Source organism: Pteropus alecto, unplaced genomic scaffold (genome assembly GCF_000325575.1).
Source record: "Pteropus alecto unplaced genomic scaffold, ASM32557v1 scaffold314, whole genome shotgun sequence".
Classification (NCBI taxonomy): Eukaryota; Metazoa; Chordata; class Mammalia; order Chiroptera; family Pteropodidae; genus Pteropus; species Pteropus alecto.
In genome coordinates this window covers 304401-316798 of record NW_006435849.1, presented here as the reverse complement: position 1 = coordinate 316798, position 12398 = coordinate 304401, and the positions used below count along the sequence as shown (strand labels likewise).

Genomic DNA, 12398 nt, shown 5'->3' with positions numbered 1-12398 from the left:
CGGGCCAGCGTTAGGCGCTGACTGTATAATCTGAACTCCTACAGCACCACGACGGCCTATTTTCCTTTGAACGTAGGAAAAGAGCTGGTGAGGGCGAGTCGCCTAGTTCGTCTCTGGGATTCAGGAGGGAAGAGGGGGAGGTTTATGTGGATTTGAACGAAGTCCGTGTTAAAATAATTTCTTCAAAAAATAATAGTTTTAGAAAAAGCTTGTTAACTCAAGAGCATAAATGCTGTAAAACTGTGTAAGTATGCTCATTAGGGAGATGTTCACCAGGAAGTGAATGGATGGCTCTGGAAAAACCTTGCCTTAATGAAATGTGTCACAGATGAGCTCTTTTGGAAAACATCCTGTGACTACTCATCAAGAGAATACTGCTTAGTTATCTACGCAGTGTAAAACTGAAACCACTTTGCAAATACATAATGTGAGAAAAATGTAAAGATGGCATTTAGTATGGGCTGACAAAAAAATACTTAAAAGATGGCTCCGTACATAGACTACAATACATGCATAAAATATCTCTAGAAATCTCGAAACTGCTAACGAAGGTTGAAACTGGATACTGGAAGACGAAATAAGGTAATTTACTTTTTACCCTCTCGATTTGTTTAAAAATAAATCAGGTTTTGAAGTTTGTGGCTGCAAGCTGACTAGTTTCTTGTCCAGACGTCCTATTTGAGACTTCCCTTGTGAAGCATTTCCATTTGATAAATGCCATGTGACTTCAAGTAGGTATTAACCTGAGTTTCAGAACTTCACAGTGAACGTTCAAAGTGGGTTTCTTCAACTGCACACCCAAGAACAAGGCACAGTACTTTTGGTTTACTCTTTACAGGATCTTCCATGAACCAAGGTCCTTAAAGCAGGTTGTCACCCTTAGCCCCACTGGGCCCCACCCATGGTGCACACAAGTCCCCATCTACCACAGCTGGGGAGTATGTTATGTCACAATTGTATGGATCCTTTAATCCAGCAATTCCACGTGTTATCTCGGGATCAACATCAGAGAAGTCGACTAAGATATTTGTATATATAACAGTGGTAATATTTCTAGCAGCAAAAAACTGACCATCAATCACCTTTGGAACCAGATTCTGACATAACCACCAAGATACCCTGCAGGAGTAAAGAAGCTGCTCTGTATGTGGTATGACAAAACACTGTACTGCTCAAAGCATTTTGTTAGACAAAATTACGTCCAGGTAGAATTCCAGGCCATGCTCCTCCCACCCAACCCGTTTTGCACTTTTTTCCTGCAGTTTAACTGGTCATTGCCCAATGTGAGACAGGGAGGCGGGGGACGGTAATAACCAAAAGTTAATGGGACTGGGGAGAACTTCACTTCGATCTTTCAGGGATTTTCCAACCTTTTAAGAAGGCAGGTATTTACTTCTCAGGATTAGGCTATTTTTTCAATCTCTCTTGGTTTTCCATTTTTTCAACACTTTCTACTTTTTGAGTGACTCTCCAACCAGACTGAATTCGGGCAGTCCTCATGAAAAATGCCACGTCTCCTGGCTTTTCCTCGAGACTCCTTAGGACCTAGCATCATTCCAGGCCTGCGGCCCTGACCCACCCACTGTTCCTTGCAGCAGGGCTGGGCCTGCAGCTCTGTCCTGGCCTGCCTGCCTTCTTCAGCAGATCAAGTGGGAGGGAAGTAGACACACCCTGGAATCCCAGAAAGTGGTTTATTTTCCAAACCATTTTATTGAAATGTGCCAAGAGTACATGGGCAGCACAAATGTATGAACAAGGAAAAAAAAAAAATCACATGTACAATAATTTTTAAAAAGTGAAGGTTAATCTTGGGAGATATCAATTACCTTCCCCTCCCCCTCCAGACTTCCAGCATTTCCATTATGGTTAAGCTTCTACTAACCTAGCATTAAAAAAAAAAAAAAAAAGAAAATACAGGAACTTTTGCAAAACAATACCATTAAGGAAAAGAAATGTTTTCCTGCTCAGATGGGACTCTTCCTTGGCATCTTATGAGGCGTGCTGAGCGGTGGAGAAACACAACTTCAGGGTGTAAGGGTATGGACCGTCTGCAAAGGGGAGGAAGAGGAAAGAGGTCTGGCTGTGCCCCTCTCAGGAGGCTTCCCCCACCCAGCTCCCCTCATTTTACACCCAATGTGAGACTTAAAAACAAGCCAAATACACAAGGCATCTCTCCTCTTCCTCCACTCCCACGAAGAATCCCATTCCTAGCTCCACTGCTGGGGCAATAAGTCTACCCCAGGAACTGGATGGGCAGTTTACTTGCTGGCTAGTATGGCCCCTTTCACCTGAGCCAGCCTCTGTGACAGACATGACACAGGTGGGTGTTACTGGCAGTTCCTGACACAGAGAGAATGCCAGCTCCCTGGAGGACAAGCCTGAGCAACTCCCAAGGTGACAGGGTGGTTGGCAGCAAGCAGCCAGACTAGGCCTCCCATGGGGAACATGAGGCTGCTCTCCTGGAGACCAGGTCCCGCCTGTCCATGTCAGCAACGATGTGGAAATCTCCGGGGCTCTATCTTGATGGCAGGAAGGACAGCTCTGGCCTGGAGCCAGATAACCCATCAGGCCCCAAAGGGGACAACTACAGGACACACAGATACTCACTTGGGTTTTTCATCTGGTAATGGTTCAGGAAGCCCAAAGTCTCCAGGGCGTCACTCTTGGATTCCCACTCCAGCAGCCCAGACGAGCTGCGTTCACCTGATCGGAAGGCAGAGGTCAGGCAGGGACCAGGGAGCCACCCATTTACACCCGAGGAATGCGAGAGGGGGGCGGGGCACTTCACTCACTTTTGCCTGAGAATACTTTCACTGAAGATGGCCGCTTCACTCCCAGCTCATCGCAGATCTGCAAGACAGAAAACAGACACAGAAATACAAGGAGTGCCACATGGCAGACCACGCCCTACATGATTGAGTGCTCCAGTTTTTCTGGAGAGGAGTTTCTAAGCTTTTATCACACACTCTAAGGTGTCCCCATGGCCCAAGAAAAGGTTAAGAAACACTGCTCTGAACTGTCCGGTTGCCAAGAACTGAGAAATTGCTTTTTTACTTACCTACCTTCAGCTGCTATTTGGGTGTGTGTTGGCACTAGGTAAATGTTTGATGAACTGAGGTCTGGGGCCAGAGCAAGGTCCAAAGTCGCACTCTGCCAGTCAGTCTTCCTGCCCTAGTTTCCTCTGACCTCGCCACTCCCTTCAGATGCTACCTAGGCACTAAGGGCCTGCCTGACACTGGACTCTGATCACCACTCTGTCACCGGACAGGGAGAATCTCTCCCAGAAGTACAGCCAAACTAGCTTGCCAGAAACGTAAACAGCACACTCTACTGCTGCTAGAAGTTCAGTGCCATTCTCTCAGCCTGTCTGCCCTGGTCCCTGTGTCCCCGGGACCCAACCTAGCGCATGGCAGAGCAAAAGCTTAACAGATATCTGTTGAAATACTAAAACAAACGGCCTACTCAGATGGTTGTGGTGAAGGACCATGGCACTCACCTCAAAGAAGTTCTCCTCAGTCACCTCCAGAGGGGCGTTGAAGAAGTGCAGCACGTTGCTAGGGTGCTGGATGCGGTTCTTGGCAGCCTGCTCCGGAGTGGAGAACCGGTTGTTCCGTGATTCACTGAAATCTTTGTAACTTGAGGACCCGTCTTCTAGCCCATATGACTGACCAGGCATGATGGCTGGTTGTTTGGAGACACTAAGAGGGATGGGGAGCCCTGTGTCAGATCTAATGTCGCCTTCCCCCAAGCCCTCCACTGTGGCCTTGTTCCCGAGAGCAAGCACTGGGCACTCCGACCCAGCCGCCACTTTCTCCCCTGCTTTAGATGGACACACTCCCTCTTGCCCAAATAATCACCTCTGCCAGCCCTGTTCAGAGTGGGCCCCATTCTTTCCCACCTCTCCTCAGTCCCTTGGCAACATGTCCCAGGCCAGGAGTCCAGGCACCTACCAGACTTTCAGCTTCTGCCCGAACATGAAGTTGTTGTTGAGGTGGGTAATGGCCCGGTCCACAGCATAGCCATCGGCCATCTCCACCATGGCGGCCCCCGGTTTGCTTTTCATGAATTTCACCTTGCAGAGAGCAGCCGTGGTCAGCACCACTGCCCAGCTGCCAGGCACCCTTCCCCTGCCCCTTCCAAGTTAGTTAGAACTGCTCTGGATTCGCGCTTCCATGCTGTCACTGGTGAATGGGGAATCAGAAGAGAAGCACGCCTGGCTCCCAGCAAGGGCCCAGGCAGCGTTCTCCTAACCTGAGGACATGAGCCATACGCGGGTCACTTAACAAGGCACAACAGGAAACAGTGGGCATGACAAAAAACGAAAGCAGCTATTCTTATGAACGCGTGTCTGTTAATAAGCATTTATGTAGATACTGGATCCTGATCGTTATTAATGGGTCAAGCGAGGAGCTGCAAACCCAAAGTTTTCAGATGGGTATGAAAAAAGAAACCACCTCCTCTATGTGGTTAAGTCACCAAGCAGCCTTAGTCAACTGTCCCACAGGCAAGGCAAGAGGCCCAGTGTTGCCAGATAGTCTGAAATTTTTTGGAAGAAATCCTTATACACTTACCTTCAACTATAACGGGTGCATCATGAATTATAATGTTGATGTAATGTTATTACTACATCTGTGTGGTAGCCGTTTTTTAACATCAAAAATTCAAAAGTAAACAACGAAACACCTACACACAATAAGGACCAAGGTATCTGCCTGCAGCAGGTCACCTGATTAGGTGAGTCGCCCTCCCTGGATCAGCTGGCTCCCAGCCAGGCCGCCTCTGGCTGGGGGCCTCCCAGGAGCCTGCCAGGTCTACAAGGAAAGCCACGGACATAGCAGAAGCTCACCTTCTCCACATTGCCATATAAGCAGAAGACATTGAAGACTCGATCACAGTTCATCTTAGATTGATCCAAGCCATAGACCATGAGCACAGGGCTGTCAGCGTGGGGGCCATACTCGGGTGGTGGGGGAGGGGGTGGGGGGTGCCCATACTGGGGGCCGTAGCGACTTGGGCCCCGGCGGTGACCCCCCACTGGTGGGCCCATCCTTCTCCCTTCGTAGTGAGGTGGGGGGGGCCCGTAGCCCTCATCATGGTAATGGCTGTGGTACCCACCGTGGGGCCCTCCTGGGGGGTGGGAAGGAAAGAGAGGGAGGACGGGTGAGAATTTGCGTGGCGGACGACGGGCAGAGGCACATGAGCCACGGGAGTCCACGGAGGGGAACCCCCTGCCCTCACCATATTCTGCGGGGTGATCTCCCAGGAGAGGGGGCTGCCTCTGGCGTTTGTTAGGGTTGCTGCCAGGGTCACCTGTGGACAGAGAGAAGAGTTAGAGCCCAACCTGGAAAACGGGGTGGCTCTTCCCCTCTTGACTAGAGGCTAACCTCTAAGTCCCTGAGCTCCTGAGAACCTGAGTACAGAGCCTCCCTACTCAGGGCTGCTGGGCCTCCCTCCTGTGGCCTGACCCAGGCTGGGCACGAAGCCCATGGCTGGAGTCTACACTGCCTCCCCTGCCCATACCGACCGGGCTGCCTTCCGTTCTCTGCGAAGAGTGAGGCCCAGCTGTGCGCTCTCGCCTGCCCTGGCGAGGAGCCCAGCTCGTGGGCCCTCACAGGAACCTCCAGCTGCTATGGAAGCTGACAGGTGACAAGCCGAGAAGAGCTTTCTAAAATAATTCCCGATGAAGGGAGAGGGGGTGAGAGCAGGAAAATAACCCAGAAAGGTCAGAAAGATGACACCATCTGGCCCCCAAAGTCTCAAGGCTCTAGAAGCTCTAGATCCCACTTTCTAGGACCCTTCTTTCTGAACCCCGTCCCAGTCACCCTCCCACCCATCATGTCCAACCCGAGGTGGAACCGGAGGAAAGGACAAGCAGGGCGAAGTCAGAATCAGTTCATTTGAGCAGTCACATACAAGGCAACAACATTCTCAGACCCAGACAAAGGCGCAGATCCACCCTCCGCCCCCAGCTGCGGTCCATGATTGCTACCACGAACTCAGCACTGGAGTGGCAAACACTGTGCTAAGTGCTTTACAGAGATCGCCGCTTCTTAAATTCCTCACAACAACCCTATGAGGTAGGTACTAGTTTAGTCCCATTTTACAGATAAAAAAACTGAGCAGTTAACTTTTAACTGAGCAGTTTAAGACATTTTGGCCCAAGGTCACAAAGCGAGTTAGTGGCTGAGCCGGGATTTGAACCCAGGTCTGGCTGACTCCAAAACCCAAGGCTCGAGACCACTGCCCTTTCCTGCCACCCGGCCTGCATTGTTTTCAACAATCAGTCATTACAAAGATGGAAAAGGGCTACTTACAGCAGAAGTACAGAGTACAATGTCCATTTGTCACAAAAAACAAATCTGTATTTTCTCTTACCATTGGACGCTTCAACAGTGAGTTAGCACAGTTCTGAAAGATGGCGTCCCATCAAACATACACTGCGACCCTGCATCACATGGTTTTACAGTCATAAATACAAGTTACGGCACACATCCGCTACAATTTTTTTAACAGTCAATGTTTTTGATTAAATCAAAAAATGGCTCACAGATGTTCTGTCCTCAGAAGATATCAGAAAAGTGGAAAATAAAGGTGTATGAAGTGGGTAGTGTCCCTCCGTGTTGTCACCTCCTCACATTGTGTGCTGCAGTGCGGTGCTTCTGGCTGTGTAGCGCTCCATGTGCGTGTCTCCTGGTTATGAAGTGTGCCAGTGGCCCCACTACGCCCGAGCTTTTGGCCTTGGGAGCGCGCCCGGTTACCCGCCAGCAGGTAACTGTGTACCTCTGAGCTGTTTGGCTGTCTGGTTTTAGGTCTGTTTTGGTTTTTTGATTTTTTTGTTGTGGTTTAAGTTTTTTTTTGGTTTCTGATCTCCAGTTGGTGCAGATTATGTTGGCAGCCGTTGACTGCAGAAAAAATAAAAATATCAAAACAGAAAAAAAAGAAAGCCCTCCCCAAACCAAAGGACTTAAAAAACAAAACAAAACCCATATGGCGAGGAATGGAGAGAGGATCCTATTGTCTTGGAGGCCCATGGAATCTACTTCAGTCTGTGAAACGTTCTCCGAAAAGAGCGCCGCTGGCTGGCTGAGAGCTCTGTTCTCTGTGTTTCCTACTTCTGTGTACATTCTCGGGTTCAAGTTTGCTTGGATTTTGACCTTTTTTTTTTAATGTTTAATAAAAAAGCAGTGTCTGCTGCCATGTTGCGTCTCTTTCTTTGTCTCTGTCTGCCTCTGTTTCTGTGCTTGTAGCTGTTCCTTGGAGCGCGGTGTGGTGTTCTTGATGTAGTGAGCTCAAGTCTGCAGCTGTTTCTGGGGACGTGGTGGAGGCTGCATGTTCTGTTCTCTCCAGGAAGAGCTAGTGGTTTCTACCCTGTGTGTTGGTGAGCAATGTGCAGAGGCAGAGCCACTGAAGTATGGTTCCCGAGGGGGTGGCTAAGCACCGCCCTCGCTCCAGGTTACCTCATCAGCTCTCGTTTTTGACCCCCAGCCTTGAGGCGGCCAAAACTGAGAGGCATCGAAACCAATGCACAGCCAGCCCCTGCCACTAGCCCCTGCCGGTCTGCACATCTTCTATTTATGTTCCTTGGAGAAGAAATGGTTGGTTGCCATGTTTCTGTTAGCAGTCATGTAATGCCATTGCCCGCTCTGGTACATTCACTTGTTCACCAATTTGCCTCTGACCTCTGGAGGGAGCGGCCAGGCCCACAATGCGCACTGTGAGGGTCCTGGGGAGAGTCTAGCCCACCCCGCCCACTGCTTCCCAGCTGCAAGGGCGAGCAAGACAGGTCTGGCTAGAAATGGGGGACAACCAGCCTTGTCCCTCAGCCCGCAGCCTAGTCCAATGTATCAGACCAAGACAGACACAGAGATGGACGGTCTTGCGGAGGATGTGCTGCTGCTTTTCAAAGGCAAGCCTCCACCTCTCCCTCCCATCCATGGCAAACCATTCTTGACAGATTCTAGGAAGGGTTATCCATTTGGGCCCCCCCCCACCACCGCAGAAAGATGAGGCCCCTCTACAAGTGAGGTGAGGCAAGTCCGCCCTGCTCCAATGCAGGGTTTCACCTCCACAAGGTCAACTTACTCAAAGGCTCTGCTGAAAGGACCCAGGAGCCCTCATCACCGGCCCGCCATCAGCCCCCACCCCACGCCGCAAGCAGACCCTTGAAATAGTGGTGAGCAAGGGGACCACTCCCGGCCCAGTGAGCACGGAGTCAGTGACCCTAAGTATGTTCTTAGAAAGGAAGCAGCAGAATGCACCTGGGAGCTGCTACTGGTTTCCTAGTCATCGCTACGCCCAGTGTTCAGCGAGGCCCTGCTCCCCACCCCACCCAAGCCTCTACCTTGAGTCTGCATCCTCGGCTGCATCGAAGGGCTCGGAGCAGCAGCTAGGACCTACAGAGGCCCTTCACTCACCCTCTCCCACTGAAGTGTCTTTTGAAAGAACTGACCCAAGGCCCCCCCATGTCCACAGGGAGCCCAATGGCATTACATAACCCTGAGCCCAGGTCTACGGAGTGCACTACCCGAGTGACAGCAAGGTGGGTGTGTGTAGAACAAAGTGGTCGTCGGGATTACCTTGTCCACTGAGGTTGGGGTTTGTGTAGTCCCAAGTATCCTGATCATTCTTGAACACGTTCAAACGCGTAGGCTGCAGGGATAAGACAAAGCTTAAGATCAGCCAGGCCCAGCTCACCTGGAATCTGACAAGGAATCGCCACTTCCAGACTTACCTTCGCATATTCAATCTTCAGAGTGCAACAGCCTGAATAGATATCAGCCCCATTGAGCGAGGCCTTGGCCCGCTGGGCGCTCTGCACAGAGTCAAATGTGACTAAAATTAAGGAAAGTCTCCTCACAGCAGCTCTTTAGAAAGGCCTTCATGCTGTCGCAGAGAGGGATGAGAACAAGGTAGCACCCTAAGACTGTGCTACATGTGGGTTCTAGGGTCAGGTTCACTACTGCAACCACCAGCCACTTGCACGGAGATGGACAGGAGTGCCACTCTGAGTGATCATTCCTTCGTGGTCTGCATTCCTTTTCTGCCCACCAGCCCACATGGGGCAGCAACCTCCTCTGCCACCACCCCAGGCCTAGCCACTTTCTTCTTTAGCCCAATCTTCCCCTGGCTTTAACTTAAGCCTGAACAATCTCTGAAATGTCAACCAGATTAGGTTCCTGTCCTGAAAGTCCGTCTGTGGCTTCCCACTGCACTGTGACTCAAGCTGTCTGGGACACCCAACTAACTTCTTCCAGTGTCCATAGCGAAACTCTCCCCTGTATCTGCTACTCTTCAGTCATCAGGTCATTTGCTTTCTTCAACACTAAGCTCCTGCCCACCTGAGGATCTTTGTAGAAGCTGTTCTTCTGCCTTTAATGCCAGCTCCTACCTCCTCATGGAAATAGGGTATCACCTCCTCAGAGAGCTTCCCAGATTCCCTTGTAAATCCCTTTCCTCTTGTATATTATAGCACCCTGTTCTTTCCCTTCACAGTACTTTACATCCCGCATTTTTACATTGTGTCAGATTACTGGTTTACTGACAACCTCTCCCATCACACTGTGAAGGCATTTGGCACATGGCAGGCATCCAGTATACACACTGGTTGAAAGGGTAGCACCCCGCCCAGCCTTGAGAGCCCCTGCCGCAAGGAACCCGTTTCCTAGCAAAGGATATTCCACCATGGCCTGGACTCCATTCTTCCGGAAAATGACAATTCTCTGGACAGGGCCACAAGGGTTACAGATAGTGTAAAGAACATCCTATAAAAGCAAAAACAGGCAAAATGAAGGGAGACTGGCAGGTCAATCTGGCTCGGGGAAGGGGACAAAGAGAAAGAGAAAAGGGAAACCTCACAGAGGAGCTTAAGGGCACGCCCGCTGGCACGCACCGTGGTAATGGAATAGATGGGGTTCAGGATGGTAAAGAGAAGCACGCTGTTGACGCTCCGGGAGTCATCCGAGTCCCCAGGGCGGGAGATCTTCTGGCTGGTAGAGTAATTGACAAAAGCTGGGTGGCCAGCAATATAGATTTGGTTGTCGGCAGCGTAGTTCACGGCGTTGCAAGCTCCCAACACATCTTCAAACTCCACCAATGCTTGTCTCTTTTTAGGCATTACCACCACATAGCTGGCAGAGAGCACATCGGTTTCAATTCTCTCAGAAGGATGGAGGCAAGAATTTCCTGTGAACTGACTCCTCCCTGGTCTCCAGACTCCTCTGTGCACTGTCATGGTTTCCTGACCTAAACATCCCTTGCTATAAGTGTCAAGACAGGCCAGAGTTGTAGTTTTGGCATCAAATCTCCTCTGGGAAGCCTTCCTTCCTGACCCCTCCTCACCTGACTCAAATGCCTCCCATAGACTCCTGAGCATCCCCTATCACAGTGCTGACCACTGTGCAAAGAGTCCAGGACAGTTTTGTTCATTGTTCTATTCTCAGCACCTACCATGTTGCCACATACTCAGTAAATATCTGCTGAATGGGAAAATGCTGATTAAAAACTACGAGGCAGAGAAAGGAATGAAGAAAGGACACAGACCCAAAGTACAACGGCCAACCCCTAGAGCAGAGGAACCGGAGGACCTAGCCAAAGAACCCTGGACCAAACTGGCCAACACACTTCTAACCAAAAGCCAATTCTGCCAACTCAATCCTTGGCTTCTGAGTAAGATACCTGATGGGCCCAAACTCCTGCAAGGCCTCCACGAGGTCAGCTTCCACCACGCCGTCAATCAGGCCCCTGATGTGGACAACTGGGGAGGCGGGGGTTTTGTGCGGATCATCGTAGTTCTCCTGAAAAAGGAAGCAAAAACATTTTATTTCATGCAGGGCAAGATGGTGGCCCACTGGCCTTTATGTTCTTGGAGACCCAGTCAGATAACAGTTGAGTGTCATTCAGGAAGGACACACAGCTCAGACAAGGAAGAGCAATTCAAGCCAATAACCCCAAAAAGATTCTGGGCTTTGAGTGGGTGGCCACCTGTCTAATGCCTCTTGTTACAGCTTCTGAGGAAGGCAGAATAGAAGACACAGGCAAGTCTCATATCTTACCTTCCTCCCAGAACCTGTCTCTTCCCACTGGTCAAAAAAATGTGGGAGAAGAGTGGCTTAGAAATGGATACCACTGGCAAGAAGGGCTCACACAATTCTCTGCAGCAGTCTGAATAAGGCCATCTCTTTGCATCCATCCCAGCTTCTTCGCCCCTCCCCTAGTAGAGCAAGCTACCATCACCACCCAGCTAAGCACTGCTTCTCCCCACCACTCATCCTCAGGTCCAGTCAAGGTAAAAGAGCATGTGCCCCAGAAGCTGTGGCAGCCAAGCCAGTCTCCACCACTTCCAGTCTTTAATCACTTTCCCACCAATATCTGTGTTGAAAACACTACCTAAGCAAAACCAAAGAAGAGTAAGGAAAGTCTTATATAAGGAAAAAAATTCCAACCCACACTACTAAAACCAAGACAGTTCCTTTCCCAGGGGAAGTAGCCTTCCACTCACAGCGGGAAGTCTCTGGGAATTAGAAAGAAACTTTCTCCACCTCTCCTGAGCTCTGGGCCCAGCCTCCTGTCTGAGAACCAAGCAGAAGCCCTTTGGATAGAGGGAAAATTGGATTGTATTTCGGGAACTAACTACACAAACCACAGAAGGCACAAACACCTGATAGTTACCACTAGCTCTGCTTTTGGGGTTCCATAGCTCCTGAGTTCTAATCCCAGCCCCTCCTCTCACTAAATGACCTGAACAATTTACCTCATCTCTGTAAGTCGGGAATAATACCATCCTATCTCACAGAGAAGTGTTGAAAATGCAATTGAAATGCCTTTAAAATGTATAGAACAGGCCTGACACAGACTACAATGTTAGTAAATCATAGTACAGATAATAGTTACTCTGAAAACCCTGCAAATGGCTGACCCGGAGATGACTTCATGAACTTGAAGGAGAAAATGGGCTTCAAGCCAAAAGGAACCAGTGCTCTCTTTGGATAAGACTGAAGAACAGAATCTCTTCCAAAATGCCCACCCTCAAGGTCCATTTTGGTTCATCAAACTCCCCACACCCGGTTAACCCCCAGAAATTGTAAGCAAAACTTGTGATGGCTCCAAAGCTTGGCTCAACTCCCAAATAGCTAAATAGACTTTTCATAAGCTGTTCTTCCGGTTTTCAATGCCCACAAAAATAGGAAACATACTCTCTTCTGGGAAAATATCCTCAAATACATCGATCTGCTTCGAAAGAAGGCATAATGCTAAAAAAATTAAAGTGATCGGACATAATTCCCCACTCCGGCGCAGAAAGGGCCACCGCCCACCCGTTCCCGCTCACGCGGTGCCCCCCCACCCCAACCGCCCACGAGGCCCAGGCTGGAGAATTGCTCCTGCGCAAGGGAGAGAAGAAA

General features: G+C 49.9%; 1 protein-coding gene across 3 annotated transcripts in view; it reads right to left on the bottom strand.

Annotated features, from left to right (window-relative positions):
- Nucleotides 1-1677: 1677 nt before the first annotated feature.
- HNRNPL (heterogeneous nuclear ribonucleoprotein L) overlaps nucleotides 1678-12398 on the bottom strand; it is a 13515-nt gene continuing 2794 nt past the window's right edge. The window contains exons 1-13 of one of the 3 annotated variants that reach the window (XM_006911702.3): nucleotides 12192-12332; nucleotides 10675-10793; nucleotides 9890-10127; nucleotides 9676-9761; nucleotides 8732-8828; nucleotides 8577-8649; nucleotides 5239-5310; nucleotides 4847-5127; nucleotides 3951-4072; nucleotides 3497-3698; nucleotides 2793-2850; nucleotides 2608-2703; nucleotides 1691-2048 (exon numbers count right to left, since the gene is read on the bottom strand). In XM_006911702.3, coding sequence (XP_006911764.1) covers nucleotides 1990-2048; nucleotides 2608-2703; nucleotides 2793-2850; nucleotides 3497-3698; nucleotides 3951-4072; nucleotides 4847-5127; nucleotides 5239-5310; nucleotides 8577-8649; nucleotides 8732-8828; nucleotides 9676-9761; nucleotides 9890-10127; nucleotides 10675-10793; nucleotides 12192-12221 — 1533 coding nt within the window. In that variant the 5' untranslated portion in view covers nucleotides 12222-12332 and the 3' untranslated portion in view covers nucleotides 1691-1989. Of the gene's footprint in view, nucleotides 2049-2607; nucleotides 2704-2792; nucleotides 2851-3496; nucleotides 3699-3950; nucleotides 4073-4846; nucleotides 5128-5238; nucleotides 5311-8576; nucleotides 8650-8731; nucleotides 8829-9675; nucleotides 9762-9889; nucleotides 10128-10674; nucleotides 10794-12191; nucleotides 12333-12398 lie in introns of those variants that run through there. The other 2 variants (XM_006911701.3, XM_006911703.3) reach the window with 2 other exon arrangements.